This window comes from Plectropomus leopardus, chromosome 11, assembly GCF_008729295.1.
Source record: "Plectropomus leopardus isolate mb chromosome 11, YSFRI_Pleo_2.0, whole genome shotgun sequence".
Classification (NCBI taxonomy): domain Eukaryota; kingdom Metazoa; phylum Chordata; class Actinopteri; order Perciformes; family Serranidae; genus Plectropomus; species Plectropomus leopardus.
Genome location: NC_056473.1, coordinates 22967412 through 22992961, shown reverse-complemented (window position 1 = coordinate 22992961; position 25550 = coordinate 22967412). Strand labels below are relative to the sequence as shown.

Here is a 25550-nt window from a genome sequence, read left to right as displayed (position 1 = left end):
TTAGATGCTCCGCTGATACTGCTGTAGAACTGTCATACAATGAAAGTTGACAAGGATGCTGACAGCAAAGAAGAGCACCTAACCGAAAGAAAAAAAGCTAACCAAAAACTACAGCATTGACACAAGAACATAAAGCTTCTGACTGATTATGCTCTTATTTCAATTGACAACTAAACAGGGCTAAACACTCATATGCTAGAGGATAAATGCCACTCTCCATTCGTTGTCACACTGATATGAAAACAGTGGCTTGTTTTTCATGTCATACCATGTCTTGCCTGGGGACGGAGGAACAGAATTCACAGAGAGATGAGGAGGTGGATACAGTGACGGGGTGTTTGATTTTCTATGTTGAATTATACATTAGCCAAAGTCTCTCAGACCAGACATTTCAGAAAGACAAATGAGCCCAATATCCATAGCAATTACTGGCACGTCAGAGTCTGTGCGTTTACAGCGATGCCCTGCGTGCTCTGGGGGGGAACCGGTAAGTCACACTAACACTCTCACTAGATTCAAATCAGGTCAATCTCACATGACATGAAGAATGTCCCAGCGCGCCATTTAAAATCCTATGTGTTTTCTCTGCAGCCACATGATGAGAACTTATGACAAGGGCATGCAGGTACTTTGGTCAACATAATGCTTACAAGAAATGAGATAAAACAGGAAGAACTACCTACTACCTACTAAAATGTTGATGTTTTGAACTAATTGAGCGCAACAGCACAAACCTGACTGAACATGTAAATACTGCTTTGATATGACAACACGAATGCAGCCAGTGGAACATTAAAAAAACATCAGCAGAATGTAATCTGACACATTCAACATGACCTGAATATGAACACCAGTGTGCCTACATGTCCTAAATTGCTTGAATGCAAACTGAATGAATCAAAAAGTGCAACAAATAAGAAAGCTGTACTCTGGAGCTACCAAACAGGGAAAATATGTAGTGTCATTTCTCACCAGAAATACGACATACTGTTAAACTGCATGCTCAAGGCGATTAAAATTTAATTAAGTCACAATTTCCACATTTAATTAAGCAACAATTATTAGCCCCAAATATTATATTTTCCCCATCGATAACAAGCTGTGTCTTTGCAAAATTCAGTGGCACAGACAGATACTTGGTTAGAAAGGATAAAAGATAATGTAAGCATGTGAAAATAAGGACACTGTGAGTGCAGGTGATGGGACATGGCCTCCTTTTTAATGTTAAAATTGTATGTAATGTGTGGTCACGCTGGTCTTTGGCAAGTGTCTACTCAAATCTGCATGATGACACAATAAAACATTGGTATGAAAGACAGGAAGAAATATCAGACCATTACCTCTGTTTACAGCTTTAACCCTTTAAAACCTGAGCAAACTGGTTTGATTTCTTTCAAAACATGGCAAGAAAGCAATATGCAATGGAAGAAGAAATGACCCCGAAAATTAGCCAGAAATTAGTAGTAGAATTACTTAAAAATTAGTTACAACAAAATAACAACAGTAACAAAGAAATGACCTGGAAAAGTGCTTAAAAATCAAATAATTTAGTAAAATGTTTTCTCTTTATGTAATTATGATCATTATAAATGCAGTTTTTCTGTAGCTTTTTCTTATTTCCCTAGCTATTAAAAAAATTGTAAATCTACTAATTTCTTGTAATTAATAAAACAGTTGCTCAGTACATTTTTGCCATGTTTTTTAAAGAAATCATACCATTTTACTCAAAGTTTAAAGGTTTAAATACTTGTGAAAGGCATCTGAAAGCAGCACAAGAAAAGTGATGTCGCTCCAGGTTTCAAATGTTTAAATCTTTGTAGTGTTTGCACAGCGACCTTACGAATGAATAACACGAATGACAAAAATCTTAAAATTATGATGAGATCTTCTGGATTGTGAGAAGCAATTCCCATTGAGACTTTATGCCAGTGTCTTGCACTTTTCATCCTCATAAAAAGGGAGAGCCTGGTTGATGACCCTGAAATCATTACAGTTGTATTGAGTGGTACTGATGATGCCTCTAGGGGATAGGACTAAGATCATGGCTGTTAAAGCATCCCGTACTTTTACAGGATGATTGTCAGTAGAGTAAAGGTTAATGCTGGTGTTCCTGGTTTTTCCATACTCTCATATACATGACCTCTTGGAATACGTGTGCTAAAAGACAAGAGCAAATGTAAATGCCATCTTGCACAAAACAACTGACATAGCCAAATGGTGGCCTAAGCAATGAGGCAGAAGGTGAATACCACGTGTAGTAAAAATAGAAATACACAAATAAAATTGTGTTATCTTAATCTCAAGCCCTCTTTGCACACGACTGGTATTATCTGGGGACAAATTCTGTTTCATTCGACACATTTGACTACACAGCACCACTTGTGGTGATGCAGCGTGTTAAGATGCTTTTTTTTCTTTAAATGTGAGTTAAACAAACAGAACAAAATTCTGCCACACATTGTCACATGCAATCTATCTCATCTTTTGAGACTGCGCTTCTCTGATAGATTTGAGCACGCTTTTTCTTGGAACGGGTCTCCATGCTGTGACGCGAGATAAGCCTCGTGCACCCAAAATGCCAAACTTTTATAATTTCCAATGCAGCCTCTGTAATTCTCGAGAATTAAAGAGGCAGAAAAGAGGTGTGGTGTATTATGCTCAGTTTCTTAAAGTTCCTAATTTGGTCAGGCAAGGAGGCCTCGAAGTTAGTGGTCTAGGGATGTTTAGGCCTGGAAGACAAGTGTGTAGAATACTGGCGCCAGGCTAGAAGTAACATGGAATAAGGCTCCTTCCAAATAAGGAGATAATTGTGGGGTTTTGTGATTGATCACAGCAGATGAAGAGTTGCTTTACGGACAAATGTATTGATGCCTGTACGTATATAAGAGACTTGCATGAGCTGAAAGGGAGAGATTCGCATTGGTCCTGAATCCTCTCCCAGGCAGACCATGGGGCCTGGTGGATGCTGAACTTTGCTGCAATAAATTGATTATTATGCAACCGAGTCGGTGTCCGCGGAGGTTTCTTCATCTTCCACACATCATTGCTACTTAGAGAGAAACAACTACAGAGGCACAGAGAAAGCAAATAACATAAATACAACCCCAAATCACAGAAGTTGATTCATAAGAGACTGATATTATTACACAACTTCTGTCTTTGGCGACATGTGGTAGGTAATTTGCTTGACAAAACACAGACACAGCAGATTTGAACGGGATTAAAGGTCACAAACGACATCTGTAAATACTACAAATCACATGAGGTAATAGTATTGATAAAGAGCAAATCAAATGAAATAAAAATGACCAAAAGATAAAGCTAAAAGTGGGGAAAAACATGAGAAGAGTTGAAGAGGAAAGCAGTGAAAAAAAAACAAAACAAAGTGAACTGAGGCAAAAAGTTCAACTCCATATGTCTGAGAACTAGTGAACTACAGTGGACACCAAAAGGTGTTGAAGTGGTAAAGAAAGTGAGAGAAAGCAGAATTATTTGGGGGGTAAAACGACACACAGAATATACTTTAGCATCTGGCTCCAGGTCGCATGGGCCACAGCTGATTTATACAGGGGAGGGAAAGCATGAGGCAGATGTTGTGTGTGAGGCCTGTGTGTGCATGTGTGTATGGTTGAGTGAATACACCCATGAGTCTGTGGGGGTGGGGGTTGGGGTAGATGTGTGTGTGTGTGTGTGAGAGGCCGGGTGTACACATACATGAGTGTGTGTTTTAATTGGTCGGCAGTTTGAGACTTGGTCTGGCAGGAGTGATAAAACGGGGCCATTAAAATCCTGCATTTAAATCCAACACCCATGCCTCTCCATAAAGTTGCCATTACTAATTAAGGCGTGACTTTCTTCTCTTCTCCCTCCTCCCCTCAATCACACCGTTTAATGGCCTACACTTTCCTTCATTCTGTCACATGGCTAAGCAAGTTTTCCATTAGGCCAGTGGAAAGGTCCCGTGTGTCACTGACAGAGATCCAGATGACATTTAAGAAACTCACTTAGGCTTCTTTCGTCTCATGTAATCCATTTAAAATAAAAGTCATCACTCTAAAGAGAGTTTATATGAAGTTAATTGAAGAGAAACACTGAGGTAAAGCGAACTGTAGTAGTGGAAAGGTTCACCCAGAGTGCAGGTTTAGCAGTTTGCCTACTCACCCTAACAACTCAACAACCCCCTCCTTCACCGTTCTGCTGTTCATACGTACAAATTCAGTTGTTTCCATCCCCTTTGGAAAGGCGCAGTGTATCCCGAACCTGTCTCTTCCTGTCTCTAATGCTGTTTCTGTTCCGCCTACCTGCAGCCATTCTCCCTAATTCCTTCACACGACAGGAAAGAAAGGGGCCAACACAGAGAACAAGGCTTCTTTTTCTTATTTTCTCGCCAAAAGGTAACTCTCAGACCGCGCTTGTGTACTATCTGATATTTACACCCTCTTGTTTCTTTATAACAAGCGCTGCTAAACAAATACTCTCCCAGAGGAGCAGCCCACCTTTGACCATGCAATCACAGCTTGGCACAGAACACAGAAGAAAGAGCTACGAATCCACGCTATCTGCTCTTTAACAAATGAGTGCCTGGGCTTGTGCAGATTTATGTGAGCCCTGGGCTTATGCTGTTGTGGGCCGGTCACGGTAAATCTGCTATTTTTGTCAAGGTGTGAAATGTATTCTGCTTTTAAATCACACACAGGGGCCTTACAAAGACAGCGCAGCATACACAAGTGCGCACATTCCCGCTCGCTATCTTGATTTGCTGCATGACTTTTATACGCTTCATTAAATTGTTTTTACTAGTGCAAACCCACTTTGATGGCCTCATGAGTAGTTGGCTGAGGGGGAGAGGCAGAGAAACAGAGAGAGATGGATTTCCACACGACCTTGATTCACCAGTAGACATAATCACATGAACACTTTCCTGGATGATTTGAATGAGAAATATCACAAGGTAGAGGAAACAAAGTACATCATATAAAGGCCTCCAGTGTAAACCCCTCCCCACACTCTTGCCCCATTTCTTTCCTCCGCCTTATTCCAGCTCCTCTCTCTTTTTGACATCTGTGTCCATTATGTCTTTTTCTGTAAAACAAGCCAATGAGCTCTGATTAAGAGACCAAAAAATTTAGTGTGCGAGTGCAAAAGACTATCTGCATAAAGTAGAGCTTTTATAAATTTTTCTCAATTTTTAAATGGACAATTTCCCATGTGAACACTTCCACTGTCCACTTGGTCAGGTTGTGGACAGCTTTACAAGGGTCTGTATTTTTGTGGGTATGCTGCTACAGGAACCAACGAGAGGATTAAACATGATCCAGGAAGTCAGGTTTAAATGTTGCATCCAATTTCTTTTAATCCATTTTAAAGTCGCTCTAATCATCATTTTCCTATTGACAGTGTAAAAAAAGACAACATGCAATGTGATAGGGGTCACTTGTAGTGACAAACGCACAGAGAATAGAGCGCTCCAGGGATGACGTTGTTATGTAGGCTGACGCGAACGTTAGCATCGCTAAAGGTCCCTCGTAGTTTACGAACTACATGTTTTGTTCAGCAAACTAATCTTCACAAATTAACATCATGATTTTTGAAGCCTAAATGCACCTGCCAGTGGTAAAAAGTTAACGTAGGCTATAAACAAACTATACCACAGTCACATGACTTAACCTCATCACCATACCGGGGCTGAAAAGCTGTGTTCGGTGTGATGATGTTCTGTAGTTCATTTAGCCGCTTGTTAGCAATCGCCTTTTTAAGACACATAAAAGCTTCAGAGTTCAAGAACAGGTTGTTTACTGACATATTTTATATTGTAGGGCAAAACATGAAAGTCTCTTAAGCTTGTCTTAACCGCAGACCTCATTTCAAGCATCTGACCAAAAACCTGTAAAAACAAAAAAAACAGCAGTCAATTTTGAACCTGGAAAGCTGCTAAGGACTCAGCCTATATGGGACGCAAGCTCCACTGAGTTCTCCTTGGCTCTATGGAGCGCATTATCATCTGTCAGATCATTGTTTTGGTTTGATGGCCTGCTACTTGAACGTTTAGGCTCGCTTTCCCCACTGTTATCAAGCCTAATTTGCCTTATAGAAAGAAGCCATTTTAGTGGGAAAAACTCTGATGAGCCCACTGTATGTTACCTGGCCACCAAACAATGGGCAGAAAAAGTTAGTGACCATCTGGTGAAATATTTTTTCAGGAATCGATGGAAACTAAATCAGAGCTAAAAAAAAGAGTGGATATTGAGCTTGAATCCATCAGCCGGTCATAAACATGACTCTAAATGAATGCTTATGTTGCTCCCTCTCTGCTCATAGTGTATATAGTTTGTTAGCTAACACATTTGCCCAAAAACAGTCATTTTATCCTTTGTCTCTTTGAGAATGAGAAAAAACATACGAATTGCACTGTGCACATGAGAGCGACTGGTGTAATAGTACAAGGGACATGTTTGCTTGCATTTGCAAGATGATGTTACATTGCGATCTGGCAGAAGTTGAACCAGGTTCAACTATTCATCTCACTAAAATGACCGACAAGCGTGCATATTTGGTCTGAATATGGCCTTCTACCTGGTTCATACCAACTAGCCCCAGGAGCCCAGTCCACACAATGACACCACGTTAGTCAGCAAGACTCAACAGTCCAAAAACAAGGACATAATAACAGTTTATCTCTCTGCTTTTGTTGAATCGTATCTCAACAAGTCTGTTTGTCCTATCCACAGGCACTCCAATGGAAGTTTAATTTGTTTGCCATTGGGATGTGGCCGTCATGGACTGTAATTTATTAGTCACACTTGCACATCATCAGCAGAATGTTCATAATACGCCCACATCAACATCCCACAACGTCCCACAGCAACAGTATAGTACTTGGGAGACCTGCCACTAACGTGACATTTCACACAGCCTGTGTGAAAATACTGCCATAGGTTGTTCCAGCTGAATGTGCCAATTCACCATTATCAAATAAGAGTGGAGGCCCAAGTGTCAACATGGCATGGTTTTAAAGTAGATACATGCCTCTTCCTCTCTCTCTCTCTCTCTCACTTACACACACACACACACACACACACACACACACACACACACATTCACTCACTCACTCACACACAGTCCTCCGCCTACATCTCTTCGGGTTCACATGTGATCCTCTTGGCACCACAGAGCTATCAGTTCAGCATGGATCTCTGCACATCACCCTGTCAACTCCTCTCTTAAAACTGGCACCCAGAAGCAGCCACTCCGAGCAGAATAACACTGAACAGACTGAATGTTTGAGACACATGAGAAACCGAGAAAAGAGTACAGCAGGGCTGGAAAATGTAGCCAAGGTTAGGGAGTGGTGAAGTGATGAATGGCTAGTGGAGACATGGTGGAGAACAAAAAAAAAAAAGAGAGAAAAAAATATGACAGGACAGTTAAGCATAAAAAAGCCCCAAAAGAAACTAACACAAACTAATAGGAAGACAGAAATATAGGTGGAAGAAAGTAGCCAGGGGCACTAAGACGGAGTTTGCCAGGGATAAACCTTCGGGGTGCAAAAATGACACTGAAGTTTTGTAAAAGAAGACAGCAACTCCAGCGGTACCGCTGCTGCTCTGCTGATGATGATGGTCACCATGATGACGATAACCCAGGGCTTGTTAGAGATTAATTCCACACACACACACACACACACACACACACACACACACACACACCAGTTATCTCTCTTTTTTTTTCATCTGCCCTCCCACTCAAAGCGCAGGCTCACACAAGGCGTGTGGGTTCTCGTTTGAAACTTCATCTTGAAATTAAGCCCCACTCATCTCTGAGCTTTGCCTGAGGTGCAGAACAGCACTACTGAGAGAGAAATGGTGCAGAAGAGAGTCGAAGCGAACTGGGAGGGAAAGTTAGAGAAGTACAGACCAAAATACAGAAAGAGGAAAAACCAACGAGAGAGCGCAGTGGGAGAGTAGGATGGAGAAGGAGAGTGGTGACAGATGGAGGAACAGAAACAAGATAGAGGAAAAAGTAGTTGCTCTAAACCCTTTTGTGGGAAAAGCCAGCGTTACAACAAGGAGGGCGTTCATTGCATGCAATTTTGATGAGTTTTATACATTAAAGGGGGGAAAAGGAGATCTTTCCACTTCACATGCTTCCTCTTACTTCTCACTCTCTGACAGTGTTAAACACAGGCTGCAAGTGAAAACTAAATGCAAATTCTCCTGCCAAAGGTGAAAGCTTTCTCAAGACAGGCGGAAGCATTTTGGTGTACTAGGAGTCAGCTGGGATGAAATGACTGGGAGGGAAAAGAGATGTAGGCACAGAGGAAGAGTTGAGGAAGTGAGCGATTAAATGGGTCCACTTACCCCAACCTCCACGTGATCCGAGCCCTTGTCATCCTGCTTGTGGAGGATCTCAAAGTAGTATCGTCTGGATGAGATAAGGCTGAGGGAGGAAAGAGCTATTGTTAGATATTTGAAGCTGATGAAAAATAATGTATATCTATAATAAGCCACTTCAGCTTCTTTCACTTTGGGATCTTTCTCAGCAGGTTACTGTGTAGGGATACAACTGTTAGCAACTTTGGGTCACCAATTTATAAGAGTTTAATGAGACTGCAGTGAAGCAATGTTAACTGTTTAACTTTGAAAGTGTAGTCATAAAAACATATGTCAACTGGACCTGAGAATAGACAGGTTAATCAGCCTGGAATATAAATCCACGCCACAGGCAAGATGGCAAAAGAGACGGCAGTGAGCCAGGATATTATCAGCCTCGGGTCCTGAATAAAACACTCCTTCTGCGACAGTGGGGAAAAAAAATCGATGCTCCACATAAATCAACATTTTACTCTTACACAGGCTCCAGTATTTCTCTGGATCTCCTGGTTAGACTGAGTAAAGATCTGATTTCGAAGTTTTATTGCACATGTTATTCCCCTACACTGATGAAACACACACCAAGCGACAATGCTCTATTCTTATCAAAAACACATCTCGGCTAATAGGCCAGCATCTGCTGCTGAATGAGAGACACCGGAGCACTGCTCCACACATCATTAGCTCTCAAAACACACACATGCAGTTGAACACACACACAAACACACCGCTGGGCAGTGCATAAAATCATGTTACTGCTTGTTTACATGAACAGTGCGCTTCTACGTGTGTAAATGCATTATTTGTTGATATGTGTGCTTTAAATGCATTTAAAAGCTGTTATTATGAGAAAAAAAATGGCACTGACTTGGAAAATCTAATTCCCACCAACAAGATGATGTTGATTCAGTTTTCCGTAGGCTGTTAATTTGTGAAACATTTGCTACTCTGAACTTTTGAGTCATTTGTCTCCTCCATATTCATGTGCTCTCATTCAATAAGGTATGTGATGGCATGCTCTGTTTTTACTCCTCATTTTCTGTCTTTGTTTCTGTGTCCTTTTCTCTGTCTGTGATGGTCCCCTCTCTCTCCTGTCTCCTGTTTGTCTCCTGACACAAACACAAGCTCCTTCTCTTTGATGAAGTGTGTTTTGACTTGAAAATAGCCCCACCGAAAACGGGAGGTAACATGAAACAAAGACAAGCCGAGCAAGCAGAGAAACTTTTGTTGTGCATATGTTCACGAGTTTCAAATCATTTCGTCTTTAAGATTTTCTGATGAAAAAACTGACATATGCCTATTAACCAAGTTCCCAGAGGCTAAAGTCACATTTTAAAGCAGCTTGTTTTGTTCGATCAACAGAGTAAAACCCAGAGCTTAAGTCAGCGAAGGTTTTCAGCATTTCAGCTTGATAAATGACAGAGTAATTGTTTCAGCAGTACCAGACATAAATGCCTGGTCTTTGACGATAAAGACTTCCAAATTACAGATATAGAATAGACTTATTTGGCAGTGTATGTGCATTTCTGTTCCTGATCTGGTTGACTGCGTTGAAGGGCAGGACAAAGGCTGAAGGGGGGTGGAGGTCACGTGTTGCTTCGCGCACAAACGCCGCCGCATCATCCGGCTGCCCAGCGTTCTGTAACCAATAAATCATTGCAGGTGCAGGAGAGCAGTGACAGTGTGCTAAGGTCACTCTCTCATGAATAGGGAACATCTCTGTGTGCAGCTGCTGAAACGGCACTCAGCAAACTTAAGTGCCACTTTCAGCTCCTGGCACCCTGCGTGCCCTTTCCCATATGATTCAAACAGAACGCCATCTCACTGTTTGAGCTGAGCCATACTTAAAAAAATAGAAAAGAAAATGTCATTTTGCATTCACCTCAGACAAAACACAGTCAAAAGACTCATTAGATTAGATGAGATCAGATGAAACTTTAATGAATATAATGAATATGTGGGAAAATTGAGTAATCAGAATCATCTCAACTGCAGAACTGAGGGCAAGATTTCGTCTGTGCTGGAATAGATAGTAATGTATCCCATTAAATTATAACTGTCGGATAAAACATAACTGGCTTGCAAAAAGAGGATATTAGGGTTCACACAGACAATCCAAAATAACATTCTTATTATAAAATAAAGAAATTGAGGTACTTTCTCAAGCACTGTTTTTTTTTTTTTCATTTTTCAAGGACTTTACTCAGAGCAAATATTTCACTTCAAATATAACTTTTTATTAAACAAATAAATGATGTGATCAATGACTCTTTTCAGTGAAAAAAAAGTGTACGAATGGCAAGAAAACATCAGCCGGAACTTAAATTTCACTTTTAGTTTAAGGCGGAGCTATTAAAACAGGGCACCACTGAAGTGAGAGGAAACAGTGGATGTATTAACAGACCTGGATACAGCATTAGAGGTGGGGCTTCCTTCATTCCTATGCAAGTTCTGAGTGGTGCACAACGCCAAGAAAGCTTTATTTCCGTGATATGACGTTACACATATTCTGTGCAATTTGTTCATATTGACTTCGTGAACAAAACATTGGTCAAAATAAAAGATATTATGTGGTTCATCTGAATTTCAATGACTTTTTAAGCACTTTGTTGAAAAAAGGGGCTATTTTCAAGGTAGTCCAGTACTTGATTTTTTCCCCCCTCAAAATTCAAGCACTTCAAGGACCTTGGACCCATTGTTTTTTGGAGAATTGAATCTCAAAGTTCCTAATTAAATTTTATGTTGATATGCCTTCAAACATCCTGAACACAAAACATTTTTTTTCTGGTGATCTTAGTTTATCGAGTTCCTGTCACTGTGCAGACGACTGTAGATGGGTTTTAGGGATATTAGTGCATTTCCTGACTGTTCATTAGATTGTCTATTTCAGCCCATAATCTGACTCCATCTGGGGGATAATCTAATGTCAGAGTTGAGAGGATGCAGTCTGCCGCCACAGTGTTTTAGAGTCAGCCGGATACACCACAGCACACATGGCGGACTTACACATTTAGAATGAATAATTATACAGAAATACACAAAAATGCACCCTCATCATAATATCCTCTGTCAACATTTGAGGATCTCTTTCTTCTAGCCCCTTCGCTGCTCTCAGAAATTCAAAAATACACACAAACACACTCAAAGAGCCCCATCTTCAGCAGTGACAGATTGGCAGCTCAGCCAATACAAACCTGTTTACCTGTTATAAGATGCCAGATAAGACAAGCTCACAAACACACACACACACACACACACAGACACAAAAGCACACGCCGCAGATAGCAGGCCTATAAACAGAAGCGTAGCAAGACAGAGACAAACAAAAGGATCATATCACACTGAGAAACAGAGATGGATAAACAGATGAAGACAGCAGAACATCAAGTCCTATTCACACACAAATCTATCTTTTGTTTATCTACTTCCTTTATTTTTTCTCTTTGTTATTTCAAGTCATTTTGTATGCCAATTCTGTTGCAATTTCAATTTTGGTTTGTGTAATTTACTTCCTCTGGGGAGGTGAGACATTTGTTGATTCATTGTCTGCAGACTGCTGTTGTCCCCTGATAGTAGTTTTCTTCATTTATGCATTGAATGATTTCTGAGTGCTAGTTTTAAATTTGGTGTGAAGGAGACATATATTCTTTGGGAAAATAAAAGACAGAAATGAGTCATGAGCATCCAAATAAAGATATGGTCAGGAAAAAAAAGGAGAAAGATGTGACGGAAATGCTGTTATTACAAAATTAGACAAAGCAAAACTAAAAAACTGAAATACTTTTTCAGGATCTCTCCTGTGTCTAGTTTTACATTACACTGAAAGACTGGAGATAAAGGTGTTGTGTGAGTCTGTGTGTGTGCGCACTGGTCACACCAGTCTTCCTGTGATGGATGATGAGGCGCACTCTGGTTGAAAGAGATGAAGAGACAGAGAGACAGGCGGAAAGAAAGATGAAGGAGGAGCGATAAATAGCAAATGAACAGCAGAAACAGAGAGGGAATTATAAATGCTTTCTGTATCTTAAAAGGAGAAAAAAATACATTACAATGACTATCACTGAGAAGTGATTTCATACAGAACTCCATGCCAGAAGAAGAAGAAAAAACATAAAAGAGCAAATGAAGGGCAAATGAGAGATGGAAGAGGAAAGAATAGCTATTAGCGTGTGACTCAGAGGATGAGTAGAGGACACAAAACAAGAGTCTAATTGCCTGACTAATTGTAGTCTTTGTTTCCAGCTTCCCTTCTGAACGGGCTGAACGGATAGAGACAGACAAAGGAGCTCGACTGGGCTGGATAACACAAGACGGGACAATATCCAGAGAGTATCACTGCTGCTCAAAGTCTGCTGGATTTTAGGTATGAAATATTTATTTGACATTAATGTAAAGACAGGGTTGGAATTTTTGGTCCTGCTGTGAGACGAACTCCTTTCAGAATCATCTAAAAGAAATGTATCCTTCTGTGTGTTGTCTATAGATATATACAAAAGCCCTTAAAACAAAAACCTGCAGACCAACAGACAGATTGACACACATTCACACCCACTCACACACCCTCAGCATTACTAACCTGGTTTGCAGTGAGCAAAAGGAGACAGTATACTTCCTGCCTTTGGTTAATACCAGTCCTCTTTCTCTTCTCCTTCATCTCACCTATCTGTCCGCCAGCTACAGCAAATTCTTGATTCTACTTTTCCAGCATCTCCTTTATTTTTCCAAGACAATTTCTCATTAATGCTATCACCCTTTCTCTCTCTTGGCAAATTTCTCCCTCTCTAATACCCACAGGTGTCCTTTAAATAAAAGACTCAGCGAGCGCTCTCCCCTCCACTACATTAATGATACCACTGTTTAGAGCTGCCCCAAGGAGACGCACAAACTTCACTTTTCTCCCCTCGCGCTCTCTCCTCTCTTCACTCCATTTCTCATGCATTCCTCTAATCCATCAGAGAGCTATCACGCTGCTCTTCCCTGCAGCCTCAATAAATCCTCTTTCTTCCATCCCCTCCCTTCACTTCGTCCCCCTCTGCTCTCCTTCATCCCCATCTCTTCCCCCCCTTCTCTTCTCCTGTATCTTGTGTCCGTTGCTTCTCTCCCAACACTTCTCTTCTCCCCCATCTCCCGCGTCCAATTCCCCATATGTAATTATCTAATATAGCGTTACAGCATTACTATCTTCAATGCTTTTTCTTCTCCATGCCTCCACTTCACCCCTTTCTCACTTTGATTTTGTATTAATACTCCTTCTCTTCTGCTACTGGCCCAAATGCGTGGATATGTGGAGAGAGAAAAAGAATTCAGTATCTTGCAATGCCTTCCTCTCCTGGGGTTTGTGTATTTGTGCCACACTGAGAAGCATATGCTCTTTTCATTCCTGCGAAGTGCAACTACAATTATTACATTACATCAAGGTCAAACAATACTACATGTGCGAGCTGCTGGGGATTTATCTACAGGAGGAATGTAAGAGGTGCACAGTTATATATTAGGAAGTAGGGAGGATTATGGGACAAAACTAACAACATTTTTCTTATTGTCGACAAATCCCATTAAAAGGCCAAAACCAACAATGAATTGATCCAACTAACAAGTATTGTCTGTGTATCCAAAGCCTGATAAAGCCTATTCTTTTCTGCCATGGAGCTCCAATGTTGTCCAAAACACACATCAATAAGCCCCATTGTTGCACTGGCTGCAATGTTCCTTCATTACGATAAACATGGGAACTGGATTTTATTTTTCAGCCAATCCATCATACACTACACAATGGTGCCTCAGGAGTGTAAACACACAATTAAGTCCTAAATTAGAATTACCACCTAGTGGTTGTATGCCTCTGCAAACTTGTCAAGTTGCAAAGTTTACATCAATGTCTGTCCAGAGTCGTATGTTACCATAACAGCTGAAATTGCTTCAAATATGGATGGTGCTGCAAAGAAGCTACAGATTCTGAAATACAGTTTCAAGGTGGGCATCCAAAATTAGTGTCACCAATTCAGTATCTGACCAAATATCTCCCTTCTGTCCCTGAGTTATGACACTGAATAATGGCCAGACAGTATTTTTGTGATGTCACAGTGAAAGTGACCTTTGACCTTTTGGATATAAAATGTCATCACTTTATTATTTCATTCAGTTAGAAATTTGTGGTAAATTTTCTCATAAAAAGTGTGAGTTCTTGGCTTATGGCCAAAAAACATATTTTGTGAGGTCACAGTGACCTTTGATCACCAAAAACAAATCAGTTCAACATTAGTACAAGTGGACATTTTGTGCCAAATTTGAAGAAATTCCCTCAGGGCATTCTTAGGATATCCTGTTTGCAAGAATGGGGAAGACCGATGACTGATGCTGCGCCCTTTTGTAAACTGTAGCATAACAAAAATGTCATGAAAATTATGACGCAAGTGCATTGGGTATGAAACATTAGTAATGTGAAAGCTGAGAGCTGGGGGTGGTGGGGTTCGTACTAACGCATAGTACAAAGGAATGGTACTTATTCTAAGTATTATTAATATGTTTTTTTGCAGGGCAATGGTTATATGTAGACAGGTTGTGTTGAATAATGTTTGCATATGCAAGAATCCTTGTCTATGGTACATTGTGTACAATTTTCATGTGAAAAGAACTCAGTAAATAGTTGATCAATAAACAATGAAACAGTGGTGTGACAATGTTGGCGTGAAATGTTCAAACCCTACTAACTTACTAACTTTTTTACCTATGCACACCTGGCCAATCATAAAGTGGGTATAAATGTTGGATTTTTGTTTTTTTAAGATTACAGAAATAGTCAGATGCAGACCCCAACTCTGAAGCTAGAAAGGTGTGGGGGCTCAGACCCTGTTAAAGCAATCAAGGAGCACGTGGAGTGGAGCATATTGACACCTTTAAGCATGAATAGTTGAGAGTGTACGTCTGTAAACATGTGGACATGTTTGTGTCGATTTCATGTCCGCTAACTTTTAATCTCTTCTAACAACATTTCAATACATTCTTGACATTCACTAAGTCACTTTCCAACAGCTTACATATCTGCTCCCCAGCTGCTCTGAATCTAATTTCTGCGTTTCCTCAGTGTGAGCTGACCCTCCGTCATCATTAGTGTCTCTAATCACGTTTGGCCAGGAGCGGCCCTGTGTTACCGTTTGGTGGTACTCATGCATTACTGCCAATCAGATGTCCGCTACCGCAGTCTTTCACAGCTCAAGAGATGTGCATCAACACCCCAAAGACATTCTGATTAAACATAAGCCACTACACACATGGACACACACACACACTCAAACATAGATTTGTGTCTCGGCAGGCTCCCATCACTCATAGAAACAGATGGCGGAGTGAAGGCCTGGGGGAAGAAAGTGGGACAGAGAAGTCATTGCTGGCTTGCTGGCAAACAGCTTCATTCTAATTCGACTGCTACACTGTAACAACCAATTACTTTGAGCAGAGAGTTGTTGGCATTAAGGTTGGTATTCAAACTCAAACACAAGTGAGGATATGAGTGCACACAAAGACAGAAACATACAATCACTCACATGTAATTGATTCTATCCATATATATGAGCAGGTGCTTGCTGCAGAGCAGGTGCAACATTCAGCTCGTCTCAACGCTCAATCAGTATTCCTATGATGCCATGAGCACAAGTGCTATACTTTCCTCTTTCTAAATGCTTGAGTCTCCACGCCAGCTAATAGCCCGCAGTGCTTAAATGATTCAATTATAGATACTGAGAGATCCCATACTGAAATAACTGGTCATTCTCTGCTAGGTTTCCCTCATTGTTGCAGGGAAAGGCTCAGTTAACTCTCTCCTTCCAACTATAATCGGCCTTTGGAGGTTTTCTGTGAAGTCATGTGTATAGAAAACAAATGGGAGCATTTGCAGAGTGCTATAACCACAGGAACTGAAGAGAGAGAGAGAAAGATGAGACAAGGGAAAGGGGAGAAAGTCAAAGAAGAAAGGAAGGCCTAAAAATGTTCGAAGGCGCACACAAACACTCACAGGGAAAAGCAAGAACACACATCAACGCCCACGTGTCTGTGGAGGATTGGGGCAGCGTAAATGTCATTTCCAGCAGTTTGTGAACTGAAAGCAGCTCCTTCAAAATGCCAGCTGTGGTGTCTGAGATAACCTTGGAAACCTCTTCTGCCTTCCATCCTCACCACGCCACTGTCAACGGTCAGCACCAGCCATTTTTAATTTTTATCATTACACCTGAAGGTGAGAATCTTGACAAACAAAGCTGTCATGTTTGGAGAGTTATCTGCAGAATTACATGCAGGAGGGTACAAACATACAGAGACTGTCAAACTGACTTCTTTTTTTTTTTTTTGCTTATGGCCTTTTTATGAACCCTTGACCTTATTCTGATAAGATTCAGCCAGTGTTTCAGCCAGCGCTCATTAGTCTCCAATACCTTTCCAACAATATTCCCTCTAATCTTCAACTACTGTCAATCACATCTCAGTCTGAGCGGCTCTAAAGGTTTGAAACACTTGTCGTTAGACGTCACACTAGCTCAGTATGCAACTCAGCATAGTTCAGTTTATAGAATTTTAGCAAATGTCAATCTCCCCGGTGTTGTCTATACAGCCCGAGGCTCTAGTAGCAGTGTCAGAGAGTGGAGGTACTGTTGACAGGGTTATCTGGGTTCCCTATCTGACTACTTCACTGTCACTCATCAAGCTGTTGTGACACCACCTGGCAGGCGCTGCCAAACTATCACTTCACAGGTTTGAGCGGAGGTGGAGACAAAGAGTTACGCAGACAAAAAGGGACACTTTTAACTTGACACAGGTATTATTTTAAAAGCCAGGTTGTAGGTGCCATCAAACAGAAGCAGCTTTTGGATACCTCTTATTTTGATTCAGGCTAGTTTAAGTGTCTTATGGCTTGATTTTGAATTTGCAGAATGTCGTTCAACTAGTTTGTGTTTTTTCATAATCAATTCACTAATGATATATGTCCATTTTTGCGCTTCAGTACTATCAAAAGCTGTGAAAATAGCCCATCACAATATCTCAGAGACCAAAGTATTTCCTTTAAAGTGCATTTTTTCTGTCTGACCCACAAAAAGATATTTAATTTATTTCTATTTAAAACAAGAAATAGCAACAATCCTCACATTCAAGGAGTCGGAGCAGGCAAACGTTTTGCACTGGTGCCTTTAATAATGTAGATTATCAAAATTATTTATTTTCAACCAACTAATCATCTTACACTAATCCCAAATAAGCAAGTAACAATGTGCTTATATAAATCAATACATTGATCAATTTCAGTGACATGGAGCCAGAAAGGATTGGAGGACACCTTTTGCAAGAGCAGAAAGACAGACGCTGATAGAGACGGAGGGACATGCATGAGGGACAAATGCTTTTAGTAAAGTTTTATTCAACAAACTTCAGAATTGAAACGCAGGCACAACTTCCTTACCCACACGCACACTCATTAAATAGTGTGACTCATTACCTCCAGGTGGTCATGGCCAGGTGGTGTGGATGACTACCAGATCTCCCAAACAGGTGTACTGATCCTACATTCCTGTCCATGCCATCTATTTAAATTGCCACCCAGGATGGACTTTCACACATCACGGCAACAGGAAGGCCACACCCCACTGGCGGAGAATCATTTCTGTCAGTTTTCAAACAGCATGCGTCTCTGCTGCGTGCTGTTCGCACTACAGCTCAGGCACACTGCTGAAAGCCCTAACCCTCTCCCACTTCTCTCCCTTTTACAGCCTCAAATTCTCTCCTCAAAAGTAAATGCCATTATGGCAATAGAGGGAGAAGGCCATAAAAAAGTGAGTGAGAGACAGAGAGAAAGAGAATTAAGGGCTGATGGGGAAAATATAGCAGTAGTTTAGATGAGAGTAGCGTAACCTGAAAGCTGTAGCTGCAGTCATCCACGACGCAAAGTAAACACAGAGGGAATGCCAATGGAAGGGTGAGTTTATATATACTATATGAGGTGTGTGTGTGTGTGTGTGTGTGTGCGTGTGTGCACGTATGTTTGCTGGATTCAGTAGCCTTTGACTGCATTGTGCCGAGACCTCTAACAGCCGAGTAAAGTGTTTCAAGTGAACCCCTCAACAACAATATGTTTCATTCCCTGACAATATGATTCAACCTTGCAGCAGCCATTAGTCACTGTTCACTCAGCTCCACTACAGCCGGCTGTATAGCTCCAATGAACCGAGACGTATAAATAACCACAGTCCAAAGCGGCAAAAAAAAAAAAAAGCTAATAAAAAACAACCTTGCTAAAGTGGGAGTGTCTGTTGTGTTTCATTCTTCTCTCTCTCTGTTCAATTACATTTCTGAAGACGGCTCTCTGTTTGGTTGTGTTCCACTCTACACCATTCAACTCCATTGTTTCATGCTCCTCTTTTACTTTAACTCTGTCCCATTTCATCCTGTTCTGGGCCTGATATGATAACTAGAAACAGCAGCACATAAACTGTGAAAGCTGTTTTAAATTGCAGCTTTGTGGTAAAATGGAGTCCATAAATAGGCTCAAATGCTTCTGAACTTATTCTATGATAACAAATTGCACAAGAGGATCACGCTGCCAAGGGCTAGCTGAACCTTGTGTGTAGTGACTAATAATTTTCACAGTGGCTTTCTATCTACAAAATTAAATGAAATATTCTAGAAACACGAAATTCATTTTGGTTCATAATTTCCTGTTTTCATCAGGTTTACAAATGCTTCAAATTGCCAAGTGTTACAACCTGTTTAATGACTGATTATTATCACTGTACACATATTACACTTTTCTTTTTTATAGTATCTTTTTCTGTTCTGCACTACTAATTTGCTCATTTCAATTCCATTCCATCTAATTTGAAGAATACCTTTTTATGAATGCACGGCTTTTAATCCCGCAGTGCACACAATTTGCTACGCTCAGGAGCGTAACAGCTTTGCTATAAACAGGTCAAGTGTAATGTTGTGTGAGGGATGGATGTCGTGCGGTGCTGCAGAGGGAGCATGTGGATGATGACAAATAAACTGCAGGATGTTTCAATAAAGTCATCAGATGCAGAGAACAATTTAAAAGGCAATGGTAATCAACAAGTGCATGCACACTAATGCACAGTGGCATGTATTTGCTTGTATGCAAAAAATTAACATGTTCTCTGATGCACGCCCACACAGAAACATCAAACTAGATTTTGCCTAATTATCTTAAGCTAGACTTTCATGCTGTCTTTGACACACTTCCCCTTCAGCATGTGATAGCTATGACATAAAACAGATTTGACTTTAGACATTAGATCCTTCAACCTGTAAAATCCCACAATCTTTGCAACCATTTCATCTCTGGTACACAATATTTCAATCCCTTTTCACATCAATATAGAAATTTATTAAAACAGTTTTTGAGAGAAGGTAGCAAGCAACAATTGGTGTTTGCGTATTTGTGTGTGTGTGTGTGTGTGTGTGTGTGTGTGTGTGTGTGTGAGAGAGAGTGAGGTGATGAATATTATGGTTGTATCAGATCTCAGTGGGGTGGAGAGCAAACAGCAGAGGCGTGTTCTCTGCAACAGCTCTCCTTGAGAGCACAATTTTATTACTGACAGCATGCCCAAACTGTAGAAAACTATCCTGTTGTTTTTTTTATATAGAAGCAAAACACACATGAAATAAATTAAACACACACACACACACACACACACACACACAAAAAGTCACAGTAACAGCTCACAAATCAAACAATGTCCCTTTAAAATTTCCAGTGGTGCAAGTACTCTTTTTTCTTTTTCTTAAATAGCCTACAAGTAGCAATACCTCAGTATAAAAATATGTTTGAAGCACCAAAAGTAAGTACTCATTATGCAGAATGGTCCATTTCAAAATTATGTGTACCTGCACAACGCATTTATGTGTACATCACTTTAAAGGAGCTGTGCGACATTTAGAGTGCTTTAATAATTTTAGAGTGCACGCTTAGGTCGTCTGCACACGGTTCTCAGCATGGAGGTGGTTGAGCCAGCAGCTAGCAGCTAACGCTGCTAACAGCATGAACAATGCTGACAGATCTAACTGTGTTAACTTTAGGGGAACCGGAGAGTGTATGCATGTTGTATGAATGCAGAGCAGCGACAATTAGGTAGTCAGTGGGACATTGTCACAGGGACTCACAGGGACTAACGTGTGTGTGGACTGATCATGTCTTTAAACATACAGCAGATAAGCCTGCATTACAACACGCACAGAGAAAGCATGACTTCATTCTCTGCTCAGGACGCCATTACTCTGCCATATCTTTACATCGTAAATAGTTGTTTGCAGGTTTTTTAAGGCTCTGAATGTTTTCTAGAGAGCCTCTTACATCATACTTTGCACAATTAATCAAAATCTGCAAAATAATAAGTAACTGATCAAATAAATGTAGTGGTAGAAAAACTACAATATGCTTCTAAAGTGTAGTGAAGTAGAGGTATATAGGGGCATCAAATGGAAATACTCAAGAACAAGTAGCTTAAAATTGTTCCTAAGTGCATACTTGAATAAAGGTACTTAGTTATTTTCGACCACAAATTTCTCAGGTGAACAACCTTTTTAATGTTCCTGCCATGTTCTGTCTCCACACTAGGTTACTCTGTTGTTGCCTTGTTATTGTCAGAGAATGCCAGACGCTTGTCAGACGGGAGGAGAAAATAGAAAAACTTTCAGCTGCCTTCTCCTCCTCCTTCTCTCTCTTCTTCTTCCCCTTAATCTTTTGTCATCTCTCTGTGCTCCCTTGTAGTCTGGTGTGCCTTCTGTGCTAACCAGGCCCAGTTAATCCCACGCACAGACAAACACAAATACTCGCCAACAGGTCCTGGCCTGCGTTCAGCCCCTTATGGCATTAATGGATTTTCATTCATTATAATAAGTGATGTTTGTGTATGTGTGTGTGTGCGTGCCAATTTGCACATTTAAAAGAGAGGCAGAATGTTCAGTAAATGCATGGAGTTAAAAGAGCATAGAATTCCTTCTTGTGGTTTTATGCCTCTTAATTATCCCTCTCAGAATGATACATAAACTGTTATGACGAGACCTTGACAAATGATGAGACATCGAAGCGATGCAGTGAGTCAGGCTGAATTAAGAGCAATGTCAAATTAATACGGTCATCAAAACAAAGAATATACTGTATATAGCATGGCATGAGACACATTCACTGAATGTCTTTCATCTCATTTGTTTGTTATAGTTTGGGCTGGCTGTCTGTTTTGCCTGATGTTGGGAACACCATATAGACATATCGTGACTACATACATGATTGTCTTGCATATGACTTGACTGTATCAATACCATTTTCATTTTAAATGATAGCAGTGAAAAAAACTCCCTAAGAAGCATGTTCTGATATTTAGATTTTATGAATATCGAGTTATCTAAGTTTCTTTTTAGTTTAAAGGCAAAGCTTCCGTAAAAAAAAAACAGCAGCCAACATCAGACAAATGGTCTGTAGGATGCGAAGGATCAGGGTCTTTGATTTGATATTTCAGTGAGAATCACAACGTCACTATAGCGTCACTCAGATCATCAGCCGATTATCCAAACTGCACAGCTGCACAAGAGGTCCATTTACATGCTTGCTCCACACATCCATTAATACTGCTGTTAAATTTTAAAGTATATTGCATCTAGTATGCAGAGTTCCTACTACTAAGACTATTTAGATTCAAGTTTCAATGTTACTCAAAATTTAATTCTGAAGAAAAAAAACATTAACCAAAATCAGTTATGTAGGGTTATGGAAATTTTTGTCTGAATGTTAATTGTAAGATAAAACATGACTCTTTATCTTGTGTTGGAGACAAGGGTACAACTTGGAAAGCTGTGGCATTTGTTTGCAAGTTTTCTTAATGATTTTGTGTTTCTCACTCTGCATTCCACTGCCCTGATTCTCCTCATGCAGAGTTTGAAAAACTGGTGCATAAAATACACCAAGCATTGTATGCATTGACTTGTACTGCCTTCAGCCATGCCACAAAATCTTGGTTAAACAGCCTATTATTATTGAATTTAGTACTTAAGGATACAGTGACGGCTAGCCAGCTGACAGCGGATAATCTGCATTGAGCATCACGACAAGAAAGAAAATACGAGTATTGTTGATTACACTATTTTGACCTGCATGACGCTAATGCAAGGGTAATTTTGGAAATCATTTAAAAAAAATAGATGTTACCAATTATTTTGAGATTTCACTATGCAACATCAGAAAAAAAGACTCAAAATTCTACTTCCCGTGCTTTAAGACTTTTAAAAGATTGATTTAAGACATTTTAATACCAATTAAGGCGTTTTTTCTTTTTTTTTAAGATAAATTATGGATCTGTGGGAACCCTAAGTATGCTTTAATGTGTGCACTCTAGTCCCACTTCGGGGTTTTACTTTTGCCCTGTCAATATAAGATGGCTTTCTGGCTGTGTTGCGCTTAATAGTGTCATTTATCAAGTTTAAGCAGAATTGTATGATCACATTTTGTAATCATCCTCCAAAAGACTGATCCTGAAAAAGTTACAATTTCAATTTGTACATATCTTTTCAGTGAATCATGACAAGAATGTTTCAGACACTGACACTGTATCCATCACCCACAGCCTTCAGCTTTTGTAAAAGGCATCAATGTACCCTCATTCAACATTAAGAAAACACACTGTTACTTTTTCTTTACTGTGTGCATTCATCATCCAACTTGTACCGTGTAGATGTGCTAAATATTCTAAACCTTCAACACAAAACACTGTTGGCAGTGTGTGTGTGTGTGTGTGTGTGTTTATGAGTGAATAATTTATGCCCAGCACTCTACAGCTTCATCCAATCAGAAAATGTGGAAACCCAAAGGAATAGGAGCACCATTCTTAGGATCTCCTCACTTGCTGCATAATCATATCAACTTCACAATGACTGCAGGAGCAAACTGACTGCAGATCAGCGCTCGTATTAAAGGGTGCTTTTATGCGAGAAGCTCCCAGCAATTATGGAGAGAGATGTGCTGAATCTGAGAGGAGCTGATGGGGTAATACATTCTCATCTTACATTTAGAGGAAGAGGCCTTTCAACTGTTATGATCCTCCACTCTCTGACACCTGATGAGAGCACTCTAGATATGTAAATTCATACATACGTGGAAGTATGCACATGTGCCCAGAGAAGAGACACACCACTAGTGTCCCGTGAACACTTGAGCCAACAATTTCTTCCTGCATGTGAGCAGTAAAAGCCCTTTGAGGCAATTATGTTATAAAAGAGGCTGTAGACCGACGTGAATTGACTCTACACATAGAGAATGATCGGTACAAACTGCTACTTAACAGTTAGAGAGACACTTTGCCATTAACAGCCACGAGTCCGGTCCTGAAGAAGCTCCACTGGTGGTGTGTATTCATCAAGCTTACTGTAAGATGTTAGCAGGGATTTTTTTTGGGCTCAGTACAGGCTCGAGAGTGAATTAACTGCGCTGTTAAGAAATGTGTGCGCATGTCAGGTCAGGTACTTACTGCACAGACTTGGAGGACTGGGACCTGAACTTGCTGAACTCGCCTGGAGCGGTCCACTCTGTACCCAGCTGCAACACACAAGACAGGAGACACAGATCAGAGCGAGTGAGAGAAAGAGAGCGCACAAGTGTGAGAGCAGGGGATAGGAGCAGCATATGAAATGTTGGGGGTTGTTGGAAGTGCTGGGTCTGGAAAATCCTTCCTAGAAATCAATTTTGTGAGAAAAAAACTTTGACTATTGAAAATGCCTATTTTTTAAGGATCCTGTTCGATAAGACAATTACAAAAATGGACGTTGTAAACTCATTTTAACTTCAGAACATTTGGTTGTTTGAAAAACACGCTGCAAAATCCTGATCACTTCCCTGCTCACAGCAAATTAAGCGTAATTGGGAAAACGAGATTATATGCCCCGAAGCAACAGGGAGAGTCAATCAGGAGGCTGGTTTTGATTGGCAAAGTGAGCAGATGAGAGCTAATGGCTATAAATAGAAAGGAAATCAGAAAGAGCCCTTCCCTGCCAATACTGAGTCTGAGAAGCCGGCTCATCGGAACTCTTGGGGCTCCGGTTTCAGCCCTGCAGTCGAATCAGTGCCCATTCATTTTCTCAGCAAGCCAAGGCGACTAATTAGGGCCCCTGCTGCTGCTGATCCATAATGAAAGAATAAGGCTAAGATCACAGTGGGCATGCCTTTAATTGTTTGTGCTGGCCACACTTCTGGGTCTGAAACTGGTCAGAAAACTGCGCGCAGTTTTAACACATCACAAGAGCCTTTCAGCTTGTAAATAGCTGCTGATCCTCACCCTGGGCGCCACAATGTTTTCGCAGAGAGCAGCACACACACAGTAACACACACCTACAAGATAATGACACACACGCATACGAAATGGCAATTATACAATGGCACCTCTGAACGTGTTTGCTGGCATGAGAAGAGAGCCACTACGGGAAGAAAAACCTCAAAAAAACAGGCAGTAATGTCTGTCCAAAACCAACTAGGCCCCTGGCAGCGCTGAAGCCTCAGAGAGTCTCTGTGAAGCAGTTGGCTGGAGAGGAGGAGGAGGACACAATGTACGCTACTGTGCCTTCACTCTGAAGCCCACAGCATGCTGCTGCCGTGGTACATTTCCACACCAACAGTTTCCTCACATATTCATCCTCCGGCAAAGGAAGAATGGTAGAAGTCAAATCACGGGAAGAGAATATTTAAATGAAAAAGTGAGTAAGGCGGTATATCAAGCGCACTCAGCTAAACGTCATTTGCTAAGTTTACATTTAGGATGGAAACTTTTCTGTCAAACCAAAGAGAAATTCAAACAATTGCACCTAATTACTTTATGCTGACTTTAATGATAGTAATCTGAAGGTGAGCGCAGAGCTTGTTCACTCATAAATGATGAGATGCTTACATGGTCTAAGGTGGGTTTCGAATTAGCACCGTTGGTTGTTAAATTTCGTAGTAAACGGTTCGTGGATAATGGTGTGCATCAGATAGAGTGTGAACCATCATGGTAAACAAGCGCTCCACAAACCCAACCCCAAAATAGTTTGGACACTTGATAAAATTTAAACAAAAACACATTTTTTCACTAAACATTGTTCTAATGCAGCAATACACATAGAAGTTAGACCAGACATTGCGATTAACAAAAAAAAACAATAAAG

The 25550-nt window shown here is 40.6% G+C and overlaps 1 protein-coding gene across 1 annotated transcript in view; it reads right to left on the bottom strand.

Moving 5' to 3' along the window:
- The window catches only part of b4galnt4a (beta-1,4-N-acetyl-galactosaminyl transferase 4a), a 162586-nt gene that overhangs the window by 19903 nt on the left and 117133 nt on the right, over positions 1 to 25550 (bottom strand). The window contains exons 7-8 of the mRNA XM_042495373.1: positions 23885 to 23952; positions 8358 to 8436 (exon numbers count right to left, since the gene is read on the bottom strand). Coding sequence (XP_042351307.1) covers positions 8358 to 8436; positions 23885 to 23952 — 147 coding nt within the window. The remainder of the gene's footprint in view (positions 1 to 8357; positions 8437 to 23884; positions 23953 to 25550) is intronic.